We start from the raw sequence: 23297 nt of genomic DNA, 5'->3' as shown, positions 1-23297 counted from the left end.
TCATAGATACATGGTCACACTACACAACTGTAGGACAAGGACACTGAGTTTAGATTTGCACATTTTTTGCAAGAAAGCACTAAGAAATACCAAATATGTATACTTTTAGCTTGAGTTGAGCGATGGAAAGAGGCTACGATCTGTTTTCATTGCTTTTGAACGACGGTCATTTTAAGAAACTAGTCTTTATTTTATTTTTTTTTTAATACAAATGGATATAAATCATCTAAAATAATTATTAAATAGTCTTTTACAATATCGATGTTGTTTTGTAGCCCTACTTTTCACTCTAGCCGATATTTCATAAATGACATTATCGATAAGCATAAACCTTTAAAACTGATATTATACAAATGTTAATAATGTAGAAGCTTGTGTAAATCATATTGTGTGTTATTATAAGATTTTCTTTTTTTTATATAAATACAAATTCTTCACAATTGGGATATTTTTCAATATTGATAACTATCGCATTGGCGATAACATTGAATTGCTCGCTAGCTCAATGATTCATGGTCCCTGTTGCACATTGTTCGATGTAAGCACATATGTACTTACAAATATAAAGTAAACAATTTACTTAGAAAAATTGATTAGGAAATGGAGGAAAATGAGAGCATCGGGCCAATCGACGTTGCAAATGGTAAGCAGAATAAGTTGGATTATGTCTCAGTTTGTAAATATGAGCTAAGAAATTATTTTTAGAGGATGATGACGCGACATATCAGCATAAATTGGTTTTGCTACAGACTGAAATGGGCAAAATGCAAAATGAATTTAATACGCAGCGAGCTAAAATGAAAGAGCTTTATTTGCAAAAGGAGGGTGAGCGGAAAAAGCTTCAGGACGAGTTAAACGAACTGAAAAGTCACCTAATGGTGGCAGACCTTAAATCAGAGAATGACATGCAATTAAAGGACATAAAAGCTCAAGAGGAAATATCGTCATTGCAACAGCTGGTGCAGGACACAATTGAGGAATCTGCGATATATAAAGCCGAGTTGGAGCACATCAGACATGAACACCTATGCCAACAACAACTACATTCTCAGAAAATGCAAATTAATACGACGCAAACGGCTGAATCATCAGGAGGCTTGGCACCACATGTTTTAAATCAGGTTAAAAAGACTTTGGGATCTGTTCGAAAACTCGGTAGCGATTCCTTAACCAACAGCTTTCAACAAGAAAGTATCAATTGTCATCTGCGAAATGCTGGCAATTGTAATACAAAACCATTTGTGAGTAAATTCCATTCAACGTTCTGTTTATGTTCTTTATACATTAACGTATGTTGCAATACAGACCAGCGAGGACCCTGAATTGATGCAATCTATAATGGACCAACTGCAGGAAGAAATGAAAGCCTTAAAGGAAAAATTGCGCATAGCAGACGAGCAACTTCGGGCAAAATGTGATACTGTTTATCAAATGAAAAATTATGGGGAGAGCTCAGCCGATACTGCTCTAACATCGTCAGATCAGTTAGAGTCAAAATGTATTACCTGCAGCACAGCTAACCACCGCATTGATAAACAGAGTGCACAAATAACTCAGCAACAGAGTCAGATATATGCCTTGAACAAACAACTTAGTGAGTCACGTGAACAGTTGAGCAAGGAGGCGGCCCTGCGTAGTGAGCTAGAAAGTCAATGGCAAGAAAAGAGAGAGGCTCACAAGATTGATGTACAAGGCTTGCGTGAGCAAGTAAAAAATAACGAGAAACAGCTCTTAGATATGCAGCAAAAATTTCTTGAGGCTAAAGATGAACTCATGCGACAATTGCAACGCCTCACAGACGACCGCGAAAAACTCAACCAACAGCTGGAGACGCTACAGGCAGACAATGACTTTCTATCTGGCCGATTTCTGGCCACATCTGAAGATATTGATAACCAATACATAAATCTACCCAACACTGTTGTAGAATTACAGGAGTTAATGTTACGGCAGCAGAGCGAGCTAATACAGGCGCGTGTTAGCAGCGAATATGAGAAACAAAAGTGTGTTAGTTCATTAGATGAAATTCAAATACTCCGCACACAGCTCGATGAGAGCAACAGTGAGCGACGTGCTTACAAACGTAAGGTACAAATAGACATTAAGAATTTACAGTAAGTTCTTTTAACTTTAAGGACTAAATCAGATTTATTAATAACACATAAATTCATCAGAGACCGCGTAACTGAGCACCTGTTAGCTGTACAATTGCACGAGACGTCAAAAACACAGTTGGAGCGCAAAGAGGCAGAACTAAATAAACAGTTATCCGAGTGCCGCGTTGAAATAATTGAATTACAGGACGCTAACGTAAGCTCTTAAAAATTGTATAAGATTGACATCTACACTGTACTATTTCAGGAAAAATTTACCAAATCGAATTCAGAGTACAAGTCCAAAATAAAGACATTACAAGAGGAATTGTCGACAATGGAAACGGTGCAAAAGGATTTTGTAAAATTATCTCAAACTCTTCAGGTAAGAAAATACTATTTTTTCAAAATAAAACGCTGTATTCATTGTTGTTTGATTTTTACATTTTAATTTTAATGGTATTATTTTAGATGTCCTTGGAAGAGTTGCGGCACGCTGACTCCGAGGTACGTTGGCAGGACGACGATGATGTTAACAACTGTCCTACTTGCAATGCTTATTTTACGGTGATGGTGCGTAAAATTCACTGCCGCCATTGCGGTCATATTTATTGCGATAAATGTCTGAACAAAACAGTGCCATCGGGACCGCGGAAACGAATTGCCCGAGTTTGCGATATATGTCATACATTGCTTACACCAAACACAGCTCCCTATTTTAGTCACGAGTCGCAGCAATCAAATTAATCGGAGCTGTTCATAAATTATCTAATGCTTAGTCTTAGGATTTTGAAGAGTAATAAAGATATAAAGAATAGGGACAAATATGTAATTTTCAAATATTTGAAATTTATGCCTATTTAGATGAACCGTTAATGTGTCTAAAGTAGATAAATTGATTATGCACTGTTACCTGCATAATATTTGAGCAAACCATTTTAGGATATAGAGCTTGTGACAGGAATAAAACATACTTATAGCTTCAGGCTTCTGATGCACTATTAATTCATTGAGTCTGAGACACCACTGCACACCGGAAAGTCGAGACACGATGCTATGTCTCCTCTTCTGATATGGTGGCGAGCTGGTGAATAGTTGGTGGTAGTCAGGAATTTGATGTTCGCTGAGGAAATATATAAATCTAACACCCCATAGCTAATATCTCGAGTTCTAGTACCCTCCAATGAGAAGACGATAGGATAGTCGGAACAGGAAGCTAATATATTGCACGTATGTCGATATCTCGATATAGTAATCCGCTCTTTAACTATTGATATCTGGTACTGAGATGTAGATTTCTTTCCTTGCAGGGGTATAAATATTTTGACGAAACTAAAGTTGAAGGTAAATCACCAATTGAGCATTTTGTTATTGACATATTGGTATCAATGGTAGCAGTTGGCGTTTATTTTGGATACGCATATTCGCCTTTGCCCATGTCTTGTGGATATGCGTATATAGCAATGGCTTGTGAGTGCCAAGGGTGTCTGCAAACATCCTAAGAACAAGGCCAATGGAAAATGTGCGCGAACACAAAAAGCGATCGGCAGGCATAAGCATAAGCGAGAAAAAATCTCCCTTGCTCTCTCGCTCTGTCTGCACTAGCAGCATGTTAGTAACATGGTAATTTTTAGGGTAGGTGCACTCATGCCGTTCTCTGGCCCCAGGCAACATCAGCATATGAGATGCCATTTGAATTTGCTACACCACATAAAAAGTGATTTAATAACCGATTGATTGGAGTTGTTGTCATCCTATTGGGATAAGCGCCTTCAGATTTGGGATTGTTTATCACTATAAACACTTCATCTTTACTACAGATTAATGGTGGCTGCAGTTTGTTGCTGACTTGTTAGCTACGTTAACATCATCGACGTTTGCACGTCGATTACGCTGATTGTATAACAGTTTATTGCACGCTATTGTTTTTTTTTAATTGTAGATATTGTAGATTTGTGGTATCAACCGTTCTTCTATCTTTGTAGTTGCATACGGGTGTTGTGGCCGAGACCACAAAGTTTTTTAAAGCTGTTATCTATTGTAATAGAGTAATACAAACCTAACTAGGCAAGCATATTGAAAGATTCAGTTCCCTTTTTGCATAGAAAAATTTAGAGTTCAAACCAAAAAAATGTCTTTAACCATTAAATAGTGTACAAAGTTGTTATCTGAGTAGAACACAGAACTATTGAACTAAGTAGAAAATGCATCAGTATTTATGACAGATGTCATTTTTTATGGCATGCCGCTGTCGGAATTTTACACTAATTTTACATTGTTCGATAATTTGAGTATTAATCGAAAACTTTTGGAATTTTATATTTTTTACTTTTTCGATAACAGTGGAATTTTTTTTGATAAGTTTTGCATATAAGCTTCGAAATTATCGACAATTGTTAACATGACCTCGAAGACATTTTTAAACACTTTTACATTCTTGTAAAAAATGGAAAAAGTTATTATGAAGTTGTGCAAATGTATGTAACAATAAAGTATATATATTCTTGATCAGCAGGACAAACTGAGTCGATATAGCCATGTCCGTCTGTCTGTATGAGTGTTTGAGCGACTGTTTCTCAGCAACTATAAAAGCTAGCGCAAGAAATTTTGGATGTGGGTGCTCCTATACCCAAACCACTAAGCATACAACACATATGCTTAGTGCCCGAACCCAAACGCTTTTATGTTATTTTTATTTATTTCTAAATTGTTTGGCATCTGTCAAAAACATGACAAAGCGTATGTGATTTTTTTCAGATTTTTAAATATTTTTTTATTGCTTAATATTGTGGGTGTAATTTATTTTTCTGCCTTGGAAGGGGAGGAAATAAAACAAAATAAAATAAAAGCGATATGTCTTGGGTATAGGAGCACCTACAATCAAGTTTGGTTGCTCTAACTCTTATAGTTGCTAAGAAACCGTCAAACATTCAGACGGACAGATCGACATGGCTATATTGACTCAGTTTGTCTTGCTGATCAAGAATATATACTTTGTGGAGTCTGCCACGCCTTCTTCTCCCTCCATTTGCATAACTTCATAATACCCTTTTCCATTTTTTGCAAGAACGTCAAAGTGTATAAAAAAAGAAATGTGTTTGGTGCCTTGGTCTGAAGTTGATTTTTGGTATTTTTTAAAACTATTTCTAATAGCAATACCCCTATTTTTGAATTTAACAGAGCTTAGGCCAAAATTCTATTTTATTTTCCAAAACATCCAATTCATAGTTATGTATAAAACTGCAATACACGCACTGCCGATATTAAGTGTCTAATCGACTCAAAAAGGATGTAGTTGATCTTATGCATATGACTCTCGTAGAAAATTAGCAATTTAAGTTTTTAATACGATGTACAATGTAAGTATGTACGTATATTGTCATTAGTTTTTGTTTGGTAAGATAATGTTTAATGTACATATATGTAGCAATTCAGATTTTACTAAAACTAATACAATATTACAATTAATAACAATTGGAACATAGCCGATATATTTAAAATATACCCACAACTTCCACAATAAGAAAGCTATACATTGGAATTTAATACTGCTATCTCCGCATTCAACAAAGTAAGCAATGATTTGATTTACGTCAGAAAATTTGGCAATGCGGTTGGCACATGATAGTTTCTGAAATAAATTTTTACACATTTAATATGTACACAATTTTGTATGTATTAAATAAACTTCATGAACTACTAACCTCACCATATGAGTCGGCCAGCAAATACTGCTATTATTGCCATAGCTGACACTGCCAGAAAACTGATAAGTTTGCTTGGAGCTATTTAAATCATAAACAAACAAGTATGTGGTGAAATTAGTTAATATAAATTATTTGATTGAAAATTAAGTATCGAGTGAACTATGAAAATCAGTGCAAAATATAAAGCTGTATTATAGCTTTTGTAAATATGAATTGTTAAACTTTAATACGATTAGTTGTATTGTATATTAAGGACAAATGAGTATAGCAAAACTTACGTAAAGAGTGTGAAGTAGAACGCGGCACAGATAAGACAATCTTTTTAGCTTAAGAGAACAGATACAAAACAGATCTTGTGGCAAGATGACATAGGCATAGAAAAGTACGACGATATTTTCGATGTATATTTTTAAAAAGAAATTATGCACCGGTATGCATGAATGACAATTGATATTATGGTTAAACTCGAATGTATGTATTAACTTCAAATGAATTATAGAATTCATTTTAAAATTTTAGAATTAAAGGCGTTAAAACGTAAACTAAATTGATTATTCTAATTGGACTTAAAAATTTTTACAAATTGCCGACAGTTTTCATAATAGAGAGCTTATATTGTATGAATGGTTTTTACTAAGTTTAGAAACAATGATTTCTCTTAAATATTTGAGCATCTGTATGAGCTTCATATATGGGTATTTGTGAATGGATTATTGGCCTACAAGTAGACGTATAGGCATAAGTAAAAGAGACAATTCTGAAATAAAATGATGTGAAGATAGCAAATGATTTGCTTCTCTCGGTAACGCTGTCTTATTACGCGTTTTCACCTGCAGCATCCGTATTGCTCAGTGTAATTTGACGGCCGTATTTTGTCAGCCATTCAATAATAACGCCATTTGACCAGCCAAAGCCTGTCTGAACGCCATACTCGCCACCTCCACCATGTCCTCCAAACTTCTCAGCATCGTACTTAATAAAAAAATCACGGTTAATAATAAATAAACAATATAATTTTTTATAAACTGTAATTTTTACCTTTTCAAACATCGAAAGAGTTTCCCGGTAAGCCTCGAAGTTCGACTTTACCCAACGATGACCCCAGCGCTTGGACATTTCCTTCGCTTCTGGAGTTCCCAGATTATCCAGCCCTTCGACTAAAATATATTGCATAGGTGCCCACACATTAGGGAAATCCCACTGTTCACCTGACTGCAAGAGTGTGTTTGGCACGCCACCCGGAAATGAGTCCAGTTTATTTTTTGCAATGTAGTTAAGGACAGATTTCGAAATTCTCTCAGCATCAGGAATATTATAGGCCTTTACCCAGAGGGGGGACAGATTTGTGGGAACGAAGTAGTCTCGCGGCTTTTCGTTAATCAAGTCGTAGTCCAACCAGCAGCCAGCATCTTCGTTCCACAATACTGCCTGTATTGCCTTTATAATTTAAATAAAATTTCTTTATATAAATAATATTATTTTAAAATATATAAAAAATTATTAATTACCTCTTGAATTTTCTTAGCTTTTGTTTCATACTCTGTCATTTTATCAATATTACCGGCTTTGGAGTGAAACTCTGCGATAATTTTTGCGTTCCAGTATAGAATAGCGTTCAATTCAACGGGTACTATGGATCTTGTTTTGGCGTTTGTCAGATTACCAGAATTTGTGCCATTAGCACTAATAAACCAGCGCGAGCTGAAATCCATGCCAGACTCTGCAGCTGCCTTTAGCTCGCTGTAGTGTTCTTCTTTTGCCGCATCTGTCTCAAAGCTCTTTGATGTTTCCACATCCTCGCTGTAAGACTCAGGGCGTGGGCCTGTCGACGTGTCGCGGTATGCAGCCAAATTGTAACCCTTTGCCTGCACTGTGTGATTGTTCATGAAGTACTCAAACTCGTGCTCCAGTACCTCCAACGCATTAATGGCAAACAAATCGTCTTTTGTGAAATCCACGTACGACTTAACCATAGCTGTGAGAAGTGGTGGCTGGGAGCGACCCCAATAGTATACACGACCTCCGTTCGGTATAAATCCAATACGCTGCACGATTGACAAGAAATTTTCGATCATTCCCCTTGCCGTGTGTAACATTTCGCTATACAGCAGGCCGCGAATTATCCAGTAAGAGTCCCAGTAATAGAACTCAATAAATCGACCGCCTGGTACGATAACAGGATTGGGTACTGGAATAATGGAATAATATTCGGGATTCTTGTGCACGTCTTCTTTCATCTTTCGACCTAGCTCCTTCCAGATGTTGTTCAAATCTATTCCCCATTGCTTAAGATCTGGATCACGAATAAGCTCTATAAAGTCAGGACGTTCAGTCCAGTCGTCGGGAGTCCACACATCCAGTTCTGTGCCTTTCTCTCCAAAATTAGCCTATATTTAATGAGCTTATTAGTTAAAAGCTTAGATCCATTACATGAATTTGGGTTATACTTGAACAAACTGCAATATATCATCTCTACTTGGTGTATTATTTTTAGAAGCCATGAACGCTTCAAATTCCTCCATTGTCTTTTCGGGTGTTGCCTTTAGTTTCATATCCACAAATGTTTTGGAATCAGGAAATAGTTTCGCCATTTGAACCGTATGTAATAATGGTCCATAGCAGTAGATTTGGCTAAAAAAAAACAATTGTGTTGAATTAGCAAATGTATTAAAGAGTGTGTATGTGCATTTCGATTTCAGAAATGTGGACTGAATGAATTAGGGAATATTGTATATACCTGTAAGGAATTCTAAATCCATTAAACCTCAAATTTATATTTTAGTTTTTCCAATGTAAAAGAATATTTTTATTACATAATTACATCTTTCAAAAAAAATTTGTTATCAAAAGCTTCAAGAATATGTGAACTCCGTATATTGTATAACATATATGTATAGATTATACATATGTAAGTAGTCTGCACTTACTTTAAATTAAGTGTTTTTAAGAACCAATTGTGTCTGATTACGATAATATTGCACATTTGTACTTATATGGAGAGGGGTTTGATGATTTACTGAACATACATATATTTATAAATTATTTAATTTAGATACATATAAATCATTCATTGTTAAATATTATATGTACATACATATTTCAAAAATATTATTTATAACGTTATTAAATAGTTTTGCAATTTAATTATACAAAATTTAAATGTATGCAACTGCAACTGCTTGGGATAGCGGGTGTTTTAAAATTGGTACTGGTTATGATCATGAGTTGTGTGGAGTGTTGGTATAAGTTGCATATCATGTTTTGCGACTGTAATTACGACTATATTGCGAATCTAATAAAATGCTCATATTAAAATAAATAATTCATTTGGCTGTATTGTTTGTTTTTTGTTTTTTTTTATTGGCTGTATTGTTTGTTTTTTGTTTTTTTTTAAACAAGTTTGGAATCTTACAAAATCTTAATAATTTTAATAAAATATGTCACATATGTATGTATTTGCGTCGGCAGCGACTTTTGTATGGCGCATCAGCAAGCGCACCCCGCTGTATATATTAAAAATGTAGATGTAAATAATTCCTAAGTTATTTATCTGAATTTTTCGACATCTGTCAAGAACATGAGAAAGCGTATTTGTGATTTATTTCAGATTTTTTAATATTTTTTATTGCTCAATATTGTGGGTGTAATCTTTTTTTCCGCCTTGGGAGGGGAGGAAATAAAGCAAAATAAATTAAATGCGATATGACCTGGGTATAGGAGCATCTACATACCAAGTTTGGTTGCTCTAACTCTTATAGTTGCTAAGAAACACGCACGCATACAGACGGTCGGACAGACCATCATGGCTATATCGACTCAGTTTGTCTTGCTGATCAAGAATATATATGCTTTGTGGGGTCTGCCACGCCTCCTTCTCCCTGTTACATTCAATTCCACAACTTTATAATACCCTTTTCCATTTTTTACAAATATGTCAAATTGTAGCACAAAAACGCATTAATGTTGGGCATAGCCAACATTGTAATACACTTTGACTAAGGCATCGTACGCACTGACAAACCCATTCACAGAAAATAACAATTTTCTCAGAAATTTTTGGCAACTGTGGAGATCTTGTATGTCTTTTTTTTTAATTTTTCTGTTTAATATTGTGGGCGTAAATAGATTTTCGTTTTTAAGGGGTGAGGGGGTCGTCAGTGTCGAAATTTTCAAAATCATAAGCAGATAGCTTTGGAAATAAAAGAGCCCACATACCATATTGAGTAGCTATAGCTCTTATAGTCTCTGAGTTCTTGTTGTTTATACAGGCAGACGGACATGGTATATCGCCTCAGGTTGTCTTGCTGATCAGGAATATATAGATGTATTCTTTATGGAGACTGCCCTTCTGCCTTTTACATTAATCGGCACAGACTCATGATACCATTTTATAAAAGTGTGGTAGTGTATAATAATCAAGTAAAGCTAAACAAAAAACTTACTTACCAAGCGGGAAAATCGTAGGCTTTGGAGTTCTTGGTAATAGCATAAGGACTATCTTTACTGAACTCGATCAGAGTCTTTGCGTTAGCTTGTAGTTCAACCGATAGACAAGTGCAAAGAATCATCAGCATCAGAGTGAATACCTGTGTCAGGTTCATATTTCTCTAGCAGAGGAACTGCGTTTGTAAATTTATTTGTTATCTTTATTTATTTGCACTCATGCAGCCACTTGTGTATCACACTAAATTAGAGCCAACTTCTTAGAAAAAAATCAAAATTACTACTCTGAGCTTTACAGCACAAGAAAATGTATGTATGTATTTTGGTCAAAAGGCGTACTCTATCCTGGCAAATTTTTACTCTGAGCAGCACCTTCAGCCAACCAACACACACAGTCAGTGCAAGAATACTTCTAACTTTTTGAGCCCGTTTCATTTTATAAAATAAGTGGCCGAGTACAGACGACGACGGTGACTACGGTAACGACAATGGCGACGATAATCAGTCCGACGGCTAGCATACGAGCACGAGCGGGAAAGGTATGGTGTTTGTGTGTGGAGCATGATCTATTTATAAATCGGTCATAGTATAGCAATTGTGACTGATCCGATGGGAAATGTATATGCAATACAGTATTTTAACTTAACCGTTAGAAATTTTATTGCTGGGCTTATATGTACATATGTATGTAAATAACAGGTTAACTAAGATAGTGTATTGTAATGCATTTAAACATTTAATAGAGCAATTCAAAAATTTAACCAAAATGTAGAAATGTAGAAGTGTTTCTCATTGAAAATAATTGTTTGGAAGTTAAAGTTATATAAAGAAAAATAAATGTTAGATAGTTTGGAGTACCCTGTATTATCTACATGAAAAAATTGACCGATTTGATTGTCACTTACTATGCTTGTGTAGTAAATGAATGAATACTTATGTATGAGGGAATACAATCATTGTAAATAAAAGGGGCGTTGCTCTAGCAGATATTGCAACTCTATTCGGCTTTTATTGTTTAAAAACGTAAATAGAACAAGTCTTCTATTTCTTATTGTACGTCAAAATCTAGTTGCTATATTTCTTACTTAAATGTACAAATGTATGTATGAATGCAAATACATTCTACAGTTTCACGATAACAACGTTGTTATAACACATAAAAATAAAAGTTACTCCAATGTGTTCTATTTAGAAAATGGGGTCGATCTAATTGGTAAATGTGGGAAATCCATTTACAATGTTATGAAATAACAAATTGCGTCGAATCAATTTACATACAACTATAATGGAAAAATTGCGTGGCTTTTCATATCGCTCAGCTGTACATATTTTATATTTTTAATACTTTTTGGCAAGAAAAATGTGTGCAATGTATCTACGAGCACAATAGCTTTGGTATATACATGTGAAGTGATGCAAACAGTGTGTTTTAGATTTTAGGAAGCGATCGTCTTTATGTTAAACGAGACATTAGTTGTAAATGTAAGTAAATGTTGACATTAACTTAATCAATCCTAGTGCTAACACCATCAACTGAAAAAAATGTTGTGTTTATTGTTTATTTTTAACAATGAACAGTTTTGCAAAATACTACTTTAGTAGTGGCTTCATTACGCCAAAGAAAATGGCATATTGTATGATTGAATTAACTAAAAAAAGTCTTCATGTGTTCTATGAAATTTCTTAAAAATCTCATAAGTTTCAGTCCAATCGTTTCGCGATATTGTAGTAGAAAAGGTAAGTTACAAAAATGTATATAGTATAAAAATTGGGAAATATGGGGTAATATTATATAAAACTTGGATTTAAAAAAACTTTTTGGTCTTATCGTTAACACGGAAATTCATTTGCATGTCCAAGCCTCATGCTCAACGTTTAGTGATTTATAGCATTTATAAATATAAAAAATATGTCTGTACAACAGACTAAAGTAATTTTTACAATTTGTACAATTTGTACATATACGGATTGCTGTCAGGCATATGATTTATTGTTTGAGCTCGCAATACGTCGTCGTTGCCATTGAGAATTCAAACATATATTCAAATAGTGTCCCAATTTCAAGCGTTGAAATATGTAACAGTTTGCATTATGCTTTTATGTAAATGTGTGAGTATCTATTGTTATGAGTTTTAGAATCTAACTTGGTTGACTTGCAAATTGGTCTCTAAAGAATAAAACGGAACATTGTGCATTTAAATTGCAGCTATGGAAGAGATATAGAAATGTTAGGTCTGGAAGATTTATATTAACAGCAGAATCGAGTCAGAAAATGCACTTTACTGTATTCGAGTACACATTTACAAGTTTCTGGTATTTCACTAAATAACTTGTCGGAGAAAACTATGACAGCTATTTATTTAAGTGCTTTTCAATTGTTGTTAGGGAAAAGACTACTATAAAATATATTATTTATTTTAAAAGGACAAATCCCAGCTTGGTTTGAAGTCAGTGACGTTGAAACAAAGCATTTTATATTTTCATCGGAATAAATTAATATTGATTACCCGTATTGTCAACATAAGAAAATGGAAGTGTTATTGTATTAGCCGGAAGCATATTTACAAAATTTGTATAGCTTTTTCATTGATAAGCTTTGCAATATTAAGGTTACCAGACAATGTGCTTATTTATTTTTTTGGCCATGTAGGTCGACTTGCTGAACAAATATTTAAACGGGTGTAACGGACTTTTTCATATTATGCCGGCAAGATAACATTCAAAAACATGTTGGCTAAATGTTTATATATATCAGTATATAGGTAAACTTAAAAGAACAAATTACTTCCCATTTCGCTGAAAAGCCGACTATGACTCATTTCTCTATTGAATGACGTACTCACGTACTCTGCGGCACCCAATTTTAATTGGAACGTGCCTTTATCACTTCATCCAATAGCACGTGTAAAATACAGAAAATTATGTAAAGCTCTGCAAATTTAATAATATTAGAAATATGAAATATAATAAGAAATTATGTAGTTCGCAAATTGGTTAAGATGGCTAATTCATCATATAGTGCATAATGTTGTCCCAAGCTTCCAATTCAATCGGCCACATTCATATAACTGCTGTGGCGTCGGCGTCGCTGCTAATGCAGACAGAGCGAGACAGCAAGCGATATTGTTTCCCGCTTATGCTTATATAGTGAAAGAGACGCGCACATTAGGCGAGCAAAAAATTGCATGACCTTTTTTCTTCACATTCATTTTCGGGACTTTGTGTTTACCCACGCAAAAGCTTGTAAAGGCTTTTGAAAAATTGCCTGGCAGCAACAGCCGCCATTTCGGCTGCTTGTGTGGGTAGTACCATGTAAGTAACATAGTGATTTTAGGGGTGGGTACACTCATGCCGTTCTCTGGTGTGCTACCATTGTGCTTTAAAAGTGCCACAATTGCCGTTCTCTGATGTACACTATTGCATATGCCTTTTAATAACTCGAGCTGAGCGAGCTAAACTTATAAAATCAATAAGTCTAATTTGAAAACTTATTAAATTTTTTTTGCAATTACATAATACAAAAAATATATTTTAAATTTAGTAAATACATATTTAATTGTGTTATCGTCAGTTCAATTTCTACCCAAAATATTTTTACCCAAACTTATATTGCATACTTTTCACAAATACAACAATTTTGTTATAGCAAACTAAAGAATACGGATTACTATTTTGGCTAATGCAAATTATTTCAGCATATTATTAAAAACTATTAAGATTCTATCGTATTGAAGTATTCAATTTGTATTTTATTATTGCCATTGTCTGTAGTGCTTAGCGACAATCAATTATACTGTGACGTTTTTTTGCACATTAATTGCTAATGTTAATTTGCCAAACTAGTGCATAAGCTTACGACACGCTCAGAAAATATCAATGGATAGAAAACTTGTTCCGAAATTGGTTAAACAAACGCGTTTTAATAAGCTGCAGCACGTGCAAATATTCCAAAACGTTCTTGACTATGATTCAAATACAAGGACAACCTGTACCATAATCGCAAATAGACAATCATATCATCTGACAGAAGGCAATCAGGCTGCAATTTAAGATAAAGTTTTTATACAATATACTTAAATAAACAAGCATGCAATTTATGTGATTCTTTTTGATAAACTCTAACTAGGGCATCGCAGCAAATACACGCACGCACTCGCAAATTTGACAGCTAACACAATTTAGCATGATGAATAGTCACAGAACGTTTTAACTGCAGCGCTTATAGGGAAAATATATATTTGAATATTTGCGAAATTATTTAACCGATCTGAGGTTTTCAGTGAAAAGTGTGCTGATATATATATATATCCCTTTTTTCGATTCGTGGGAGGAAATTTCATTTAAAAAAATACATTATATCTGCTTAGGAAATATGAGCATCTGCATGTTAAATTTGGTAGCATTTGATCTTATAGTTCGAATTTTTTGCTCCAGAATATATACATATACACATTAAGACGTCGTATCCTTGTACCCTTGTTCTCCATGAAAACATATTTATATAATTTCATAACAACTTTTTCATTTTTTTATAAAAATTTAAAGTGTATAAAAGATGTGTTACATATAAATTTTGAATAAAATACTAAAAAACTGTATTCAAGTTCAATTTATTGAACATTCTATTACAGTTCAGAATCCAATAGATTATTTGGCATGCTTAGCCACTGAGGACTGAAATAGAATTTTATACACTTTCTCGCAACAAACACACACGCAACTCACGATTATCAATTAACACGTTACACGTTTTGTAGAGATTGCAGTACAGCGTCAGCATCAACTTGACTGCTGCTGTGTTTGTAGTAAATGATGAATTCCAAAATAGGCTCGATCTTTAATGCCTCTATATTTTGGAGTCTCTGAGATCATGCTGCTCATGGCCTAATCGACTCAATTTGTCTTGCGTGTCAAAAATATATAATATGTACTTTGTGGGGTCGGAGATGCCTTCATATTACATACATTTGCACATCTTTAAAACCGGTTTTACTACTTCAGCGTGAGCAAAAAAAAAACGGAGCCTTAAGTGAAGTATAGGTTAATTTTTTTTTTTATTTTATATCAGGAATTTCAAAATTATTGCTAAATTTTCTGAACTGTTTTGACCTTGATAGAGGAACGTTTAATCAATACAGAATTAATATTTATTGCTCCAAAAATTTAAGATTAGATAAAAATAAATCAAATATTTACTGCAAGTCATGAACTAAATATATATATATGGTACTTAGGTTCGAATTTATTACGATTTTTTCAAGTGTTTAGTTTGGGCTTGCTGAGTTGTTTACTGATTAAGCTAAAAAGCTTATACTAGCACAACAATTTATAAAAGTGCATCAAATGGTTTTTTACATGTTTAAAATTATTTATTAATTTATTTGTCATTGCAAATGTCCTCGGTGCTCATCATATCCATCACTACTTTGCTTAGATTTTTATTTATTATTTATCACATTTTGATTAATATCAAGTAGCATGAAGGGACAAAGTCAAGTTTTCATTGTCTAAGTACTTTACAAAATCGCAATAAAACTGAAGTATGTATATATGTATGTGTGTATATACATAAATACATATGTACACATAAGTATTTCGTATATAGTATAATATATTAGTTAGTATCGCTTTGTGTCCGTTTTTTTTTGTCTACCACAAACGAGATTAGCCCCCTTGAATGACTCATTTAATTAGACTCTAAATTATGCATTCCCTATAAAAATAAACAATACACATTTTCGCAATATTTTATTTCATTGCAGACGAATAGCAAATTTCTGTCAATTGAGCATTTTGAATATACTTTTAATAATCGTTGTGTATTCAATGATTTTCTCATTCTCTTTTTAGTTAAGGTTTTTGCGGCTTACAACAGTTATTGTTTAAACAGTTTCACAAACAAATGTATACGTATACATACATGCGATTGCATGGAATTAAAATTATATTTTAAGCAGTTTACGTTTGCATATTTTAATATGATTACTTAGTACTCCCGTATCAACTCGTATGTGTAAACACTTGTTAGGTTTTATTCTAATTAGTTGGCTTAATGTACTAATCAAATCTCCCGACGCTGCGACTTTGGCGATGTGGCGCGTTTGACGTCAGCTATAATACTGCTTTGGCTCGAGCGCTTGAAAGTATTATTTAAATAAGATTTGCAACAGTTGCTTCGACTTATCCGAATAGCAACTTCCACATAAATGAACTTGAATCAGTAACTGCAACTTCATATCAGAAAAGTATTCGTTTTTTTTTTTTTTTAAATTTTTACATTTAACGAAAATGTTGTTTGCGTTGTCAATCATACAAATTGAAAAAAAAAAAAAAATACTTAATAACTGCTGCCTACCATTACAAGACTAGTCCAATTTAACTACGTAAATTCTGGGAAAACGATTAACGGATAGGTAATGAACCATTTGTAAAAAAGTAAAATTTCAAGGCCCAATGATTAGATCTCTATATATAGTAGGTGCATTAAAAATAGTACTATTGTTGAACAAATAAAGATTCTACGATAAGATGCCAAAATATTATATTATATTGAACTGAACAACTTTATAGTCAACAATATATTTCCATACTTAAATTTAAGTTACCGCACAAATTAACAAAATCAATAAACAATCGCCAAAATGTAGGAAATTTAAAGTATTGACACCGCCTTACTGTTACTGTTATTTGCTAACCTGTATCTTCCAAAAGTATAACTGTTGAAATGCCTGCACAATCGCACAATGTCTTTTAGCACAGGCCTTACTTTGTTAGGCCAGATGAATGACATAGTCTAGTACATTTGTTTGAGTCAAATTGATCACTTAATTGCGGTGTACGAAAAATAAATAAGATGCGTAAAAAAATTGAACAAGGCAGCACAAACTGATAAGAAATATACCTGTAGCTCGCAGATGCGTGCGCACAACATTTTAATCGACTGTTCGATCTTTACAAACTTTTGTGTTTTTTTCTTGATTGTTAAACTACATACATATGTATGTATACTCTGTGGACTTATTGCGCAAGCGTCGATCAGTATAAAAGAGTTCGGTTCAGGTATTGGGTTATACAAGCTATAACATGTCTATTACAAAAGTTGAAGTTTGGAAATTAATAATCTACATTTGGTGGTGGGAGTCCTGTAACTCCTCTTTTTCTTTTTGTCAAAAAGACAATATAGGAATATACAAAAACTCTATTCCCAATCGTCTTTTACTTCTAGATTTGAAGATTGATTTTTGACTGATCTGCAATGAAAATCAATACTATTAGTTTTCTGACCTCCAGAGTTTGATATCCTCAAGTCTAGAGCAAATAAGTAATTCAAGCACCTTGCGTAAAGAGATTACGATAATAATGTACATAGCATTTGCGGAAAAAAGATTTATAATACTAAATACTATTTATAATAGACGAAAGGCAACATTGCATTTTTGTATTATCATAAAGTTGTTCAAATAAAAGGTGCGCGCGTGTCGTGCTTTTGATTGTGTCACCAACACGCACGACTCAACACGAAGTGTACGTGTTGAAAAAAAACGGTATAGCTGCAAAAAAATAGAAATGATCTCTAAATCGATATTTGCTCGTAGCTTTTCTATTGAAAATATTGTTTAGATATATTAGAGTTTTGGAAAGGAGTTTTTTAGGAGTGACACCGAATTTGCAAACCAACTTAAAATTTGCCCCAAATTATATACGAAATGATTTTAGGTGACACAGAGTAGAGATGAACTGCGGCCCGCCTGTCCTCTGTCAAAAAATGCGGGCCGCGGGCCTAGGAATAGAAGCCCATAAAGACCGGCAAGAATGACACTTCTTTGTTTTCATGGCTTTATGGATAAAAATATTTTAAAATTTTTGAAAAATGCCAATGAGGTTAAGCTATTGCAAACACTGGCGCGAAATGTATTGAGTATCCCTGCAAGCTCTGCAACAAGCGAGCGTCTTTTTTCAACATCAGGTCGAATTCTCATTGAAAGGAGAATCAGGTTGAAAGGCCAGAGCCTTGACATGTTAATTTTTTTTACACAAAAACCTAATAAATATAAATAATAATTTTTTGTATGCTGGATATTTTAATTATTTTGCCGAGCCGGGCCGGGTTAAAAAAATGTGATGCGGGCTCAGGGCGTGCCGGCCTTAAAATTAAGGCCCTGCCCATCTCTAACACAAAGCCTTACTCCTTGCAATTATGCCGGAACAGAATGTATGTCTTCATTTTTATACACTTTGACATATTAATAAAAAAATTAAAAAGGGCAATGTGAAGTTATGTAAATGTTTGTAATAGGGAGAATTTGGCGTAGCAGACCCCATCAATTTCATGTATATATATTCTTGACTTATCAGAACATATATGCAAGAAAAACTGAGTCGATATAGCCAACTGATTCTTAGCAACTATATGGACTAGAGAAACCAAATGTTGTAAGTAGGTGCTCCTATACCCAAAAAAAAATCGCCTATATTTTTTTCTTTTTTTATTTCTTCCCCCCTCCCCACGCAAATCGAAAAACTCAATTTACGCTCATAATATTTAACGGATAATCTAAAATAAATAACAAAAACGCTTTGCCAAGTTCTCGATCGATCCCGTTTCAGAATGGTCGGATAAGTAACTTAGGTGTTATATCCAATTTTCAATATAGACACCGGGGTGCGCTAGCTGACTCGCCACATAAACTGCGTCGACAGCGACTAACAATTTTTGTATCTCAATTACTTTAAGTCCTGGCCTTCCTGACTTTTACTCGACTTCGTGTGTTGCATCTATCATAGGACATCATACAACGTTATTATACTTTGCTCTCATTTCAACATCATCCTTGAAGCTAGTTCCCTGCACCCTAGGTGGCAGAGATCGACTGATGATGTATGGTTTATACGTACCATAATCATCCTCTTCAAACATTTCAGATTCGACACGCTCATTTGCCATTTCTCGTAAACTCTTATGTGCAGACTTATACGTTCTCTTTGTTGTCAATGATTTTGAGAGATATCAAATACCACGAATAATCATTTGAATTTTGGGTTCAGCTTCGTCTGGTGCTGTTCTTCACACTTCAGCAAGACATGATCGCCTATCTTACGTTTCACAATTTTTGCCTTGTTTGTATTTACTCTGTTTTTTATACATGGCATTTTTCTCCATATTTTCTTTGGCTCTTGCTCTAACCTCTTTGAGTTCAACTTCATTTTAATTATGACAATCAGCTAACATGCCTAACGGTCTAGCTTCCTTACATATCAAAAGTTCTAATGGGCAAAGCTTAGTTACTCTATTAGTCGTACAATTTTTCTTGACACGCTCTACCTTACTATTGGCACGGCTCGTGCCCGTGGCTATCAAATGCAATTCAATTTTGTTTGTTGTGCTAAACTCACGGACTCCGCTACTAGCAAAACTATCTATACTACGACATATTCTTTTGAGTCAATTTGGCCCCATAATTTGCCACTGACATCGATGTGAATAGTATGCCAAGGTATTTTGACTTTGGGATGCATTAACTTGTATCTTATTATATAATATCCCGCTTCTTATCTCGTAGGTACGTGCAAGGTTCTCCCGCATCTCACCGCTATTTACCTGAGCTATGGTACCGCTTATGTCCTGATTACGCCGCTGTTCACTAATCAACCAATTGCCTAATATTTCTGCTAGATCAATGAGCAATTCAATCGTCTTGTTTGTGAATGTTACTTAAGTAGGGACAGAAAAATTAACATATACCATCTTACTTCCTTTTCGATGCACCCTTGGAGCTAATACGGTCTTTGTTCGACTCGCCTTTAGTGAATTGTAATCTGTAATGGCGGTAATGGCGGAAATGTTTCACAGCATTAAACACAAATATATTATCCAACTCATAGGAGTGATATTTGGATTCCGCTGACGTAGTAAATTTACTGTAATACTCAACCACCCTGCATTTGCGGTCAGTCCTATATAGCAGCATTGCTTCATGTCAGTAAGCATACAATGCTTAGTGACCATATCCATTTGCACTTGCGTCTGTATGCAGTTCAATAGAACATTGTGGGTCAAAAATGACCAATATTGGGTCACTAGTTAAGACTTGAATAATGTCTTGACACAATCTCTCATGCTTAAATTTTCAATCGGATCAAGTGTTTTTGGAGGTTAACCTATACAATGGCTGCATTTTTTCAGAGAATCGTGGAAAGAATTGTCGAAAATTTAACGCTAAACTTATGTCTTGTCTTACTTGTGTAACTGAAACTGGTTGAGACAGAGCAGACAGACCTTCTATCTTTCCAGGGTTGGGTTTAATTTCACCATATTTGGCTAGTCGCTTCTCGTTGTGCCATTCGGTATGGTTACACCCTTCTTCCAATTAGACGCAATGTGGCCAGCGACGCTATAGTTGAAGCACGTCACGCTTCTTTGTCATCGGTTTGGCACATGTTTGACTTGCCCTTGCTTCTTTGTTAGTTTGTGCTTTTCTTCTTTCCACAATAATGGCACTTGGTTTCGGTTTGAATCTTCTTCTTCTCCGGGCCATGGTCTGGTCCAAAATATTCGGCTCGCTTGCTATCACAGCTAGCGCCATCAATGCTTCTAGCATGTTTGTCAAACATTTTTTTCAAACGTGAACGCCTTAAGCTACGTTTGCACATTTGAGGAAAACACAATGCTTTGCAAACGAACGTTATGCGTAAGCACAACCCTCACGGCAATCTCTTCTGGACTCATTTGATGTCACCAACCAATCACTTGTGTAATTGTGTGCTAGTGGCTTTTCAGCAGGTTCAACAACATGGCCGCCGACGTCTCTTGAACATCGAAACGTTGTACAAACAAATCTTTAAATTCTCTCCAATTGATGACAGGATAGCAGATCTGCGAAAGCCACGCAGATGCACTGCCCGTCCATAATAATGCTTGATGTAACACACAATTGTATTGCGTCAGTGCCAGTGTCTTCCGGGCTAAACTTTGGCAAGACCACGGGGAAGTGGATGTACGAGTGCCTTCAAGGTCTTGCACATCTCCGCAAAATGACGATATTGCATCTCCCCATTGGCGTTCTCACTGGACCTCAGTATATGCAGGAGCTGGCACTGATCGCACTTCTGATGTCGGAGACGGGTCTGTTCGTTGATTACACGTTTTCTGCTATTAATTCACCTTCTCACACTATTTTACTTTGACAGTCACCGTATATCTATATGATGCTTCGGTCTTTCTGAGCTCTAGTAACACTACGGAGCCATGCTCGGACCCAGTTCACACAAACTGAATCCACCTTCACCAAGGCTTACTGTCTACTTAGATGCATGCATTTGAACTGCAATACCCTTTTAACGCATTCTCCGACATACATATGTATATATGTTGAGTGAGTGCGAGTGTTTGCTGCGATGTCCTATTCAATTGTAATTTTTTATCTTTAATGTAATAATAACATCAGTAGAAAAAATGTTATTTTAAAGCCGACCTAAACATCGGGTCGACGTTTTAAGCGATAACATTGGGGGTTGGCGGAGATCGCGAAGTAGGAGTAGGGGTCAAAGCGCTCTAGTAATTGATAAAACGGGAAATAATATAATATAATTTTTGTGACAATTGATTGTAAGTTATAATTAGTTTATAAAATTGTAAAAATCTAGTTAATAGTTTTTATAAAGATTATTCATGTCGGTCAATAGATAACTCTTGAATCTTACATTGCTGAATTATTTAGAAATTTGGTATGTGTTCAAGACTTAAAAACTAGCTTTAGCGATTTCGCTGTTACCTAAAATCAGCATAAAATTGACTAAAGGCTGGGCATGACACCTCAAAAGTTGCTGACTATTTCAAATCGGTAAAAATTTTTGCGCTTTACAAGTCTGCATCACCCATGTATGTACATACGTATGTATTTAAACTACTTGTAATATTTTGCAGTAGTCGTGGTAACTATGTAGGTACTCTAATACAGAGTTTTGTAATTGCTTACAAAATTATACATATACTTACATATTTATATATGTGCTCAAAACACAATAACAAAACTCTACACACAGGTGAATTATTCGTACAAGGTTTTAAAAAACATGCACAGATATACACATATGTATGTATTAGTATGTAAATGTGTAAAATGAATGCATAGGTATTACTTTAATTACAGCACGTGCCGAATTGTTTGAAATGCATTGCAACGCTAAATGCCAATAAAAATATTTTTTACAAATAATATTAAATTAATTGTTAAATTGATAAAAATCATTCTTAAATAACAGCCTATCAGGATCTAGAAAATAAGCTCCGATTGATGCAGACAATAAAAAATATGTAAATATGTACATAGTACATACGTATGTAAATGCTATTTATTCTATTCTAGCACCTAACATTGGCCTCGATACTGCAAGATTACAAATAAAAATGTCAAAGTGTATAAAAAGGAAAGGATATTTTTAAACCATAAATATGTATGTGCATACGACCACAATGTAGCTTATATATGTATATATGTTACATATGTACATACATATGTATGTACATAGCAAGCACATGTTGAAGTTCGAACTTCGAAGTCTATCTGAGCATTTGGTGGTTGAAAAGCTTAAGCACTAAAACTAACCACTGGGATTTGTTGTGTTTTTTTTCAGTAAGCAATTATGCAATCCTTCAATGTATTACATACAAATTAAACTCACCCGTTGCCATTTAATTTGTCCAGCTTTATAGAATTTTGCATTGTTTACTTATTTACTTTATCTTTGTTTAAGTTTTTACGAGACGCTACGTATTGCAGTTTGCAATAACATAAAATGACTAGTTTGTATTGATTTGTTCTAATTATATTATTTTACACACTTTCTGTAAAGGTTTTTTTTACTAAAACTTTTACAAATTCACAGAAGTTTACAGCTTCTCAATATACTTTCATCAGATTTTTAAAAAATTATTCTGTATTAATTTTCTTTATATTTTGCAATTTAACTTTAATGCAAACAGAGCGCACGCGACTTTCGGGCGAAACGCTACAATACAGACTGTATTGGCGATCGCGAGATTCCCGCATGTAAA

At 34.5% G+C, this 23297-nt stretch overlaps 2 protein-coding genes across 5 annotated transcripts; one reads left to right on the top strand and one right to left on the bottom strand.

Moving 5' to 3' along the window:
* The first annotated feature begins 431 nt into the window (after positions 1 to 431).
* LOC108597616 (rab GTPase-binding effector protein 1) lies at positions 432 to 4093 on the top strand. Of its 2 annotated transcripts, none has more exons than XM_017984256.1 (6): positions 432 to 643; positions 693 to 1241; positions 1306 to 2114; positions 2175 to 2310; positions 2362 to 2478; positions 2565 to 4093. In XM_017984256.1, exons 1-6 carry the CDS (start codon positions 611 to 613, stop codon positions 2838 to 2840), a joined length of 1920 nt encoding a protein of 639 aa, XP_017839745.1. In that variant the 5' UTR covers positions 432 to 610; the 3' UTR covers positions 2841 to 4093. The 2 variants fall into 2 exon arrangements, with proteins under 2 accessions (XP_017839745.1, XP_017839746.1); XM_017984257.1 differs by having other exon boundaries at positions 433 to 643; positions 706 to 1241.
* Positions 4094 to 5480: 1387 nt separating this feature from the next.
* On the bottom strand, positions 5481 to 23097 carry LOC108596906 (trehalase). 3 transcript variants are annotated; one of them, XM_033293291.1, is made up of 7 exons: positions 22925 to 23097; positions 8248 to 8431; positions 7309 to 8187; positions 6839 to 7237; positions 6631 to 6772; positions 5798 to 5878; positions 5481 to 5724 (listed from the first exon to the last, which is right to left on the bottom strand). In XM_033293291.1, the coding sequence occupies exons 1-6, from the start codon at positions 22963 to 22965 to the stop codon at positions 5799 to 5801; spliced, it is 1725 nt and encodes a 574-aa protein (XP_033149182.1). In that variant the 5' UTR covers positions 22966 to 23097; the 3' UTR covers positions 5481 to 5724; position 5798. The 3 variants fall into 3 exon arrangements, with proteins under 3 accessions (XP_033149182.1, XP_017838590.1, XP_017838591.1); XM_017983101.2 differs by lacking the exon at positions 22925 to 23097 and adding an exon at positions 10247 to 10624; XM_017983102.2 differs by lacking the exons at positions 5481 to 5724; positions 5798 to 5878; positions 22925 to 23097 and adding exons at positions 6358 to 6557; positions 10247 to 10629.
* Between the last annotated feature and the right edge of the window lie 200 nt (positions 23098 to 23297).

Source organism: Drosophila busckii, chromosome 2R (genome assembly GCF_011750605.1).
Source record: "Drosophila busckii strain San Diego stock center, stock number 13000-0081.31 chromosome 2R, ASM1175060v1, whole genome shotgun sequence".
Taxonomy (NCBI): Eukaryota; Metazoa; Arthropoda; class Insecta; order Diptera; family Drosophilidae; genus Drosophila; species Drosophila busckii.
Note: the sequence above shows the minus strand (reverse complement) of the source record. Positions and strands in the feature narration are given on the sequence as shown.

Excerpts from the sequence above, each read along its gene's own strand:
- LOC108596906 (XM_017983101.2), bottom strand. The coding sequence starts at position 10,401 with ATGAACCTGACACAGGTATTCACTCTGATGCTGATGATTCTTTGCACT. Across the intron at positions 8,432-10,246 it reads GCCTACGATTTTCCCGCTTG|CCAAATCTACTGCTATGGAC; the intron begins GTAAGTAAGTTT and ends GTTTTTTTTTAG. Across the intron at positions 6,773-6,838 it reads CTCTTTCGATGTTTGAAAAG|TACGATGCTGAGAAGTTTGG; the intron begins GTAAAAATTACA and ends TTTTTTATTAAG.
- LOC108597616 (XM_017984256.1), top strand. The coding sequence starts at position 611 with ATGAGAGCATCGGGCCAATCGACGTTGCAAATG. Across the intron at positions 1,242-1,305 it reads ATTGTAATACAAAACCATTT|ACCAGCGAGGACCCTGAATT; the intron begins GTGAGTAAATTC and ends GTTGCAATACAG. Across the intron at positions 2,311-2,361 it reads TTGAATTACAGGACGCTAAC|GAAAAATTTACCAAATCGAA; the intron begins GTAAGCTCTTAA and ends GTACTATTTCAG.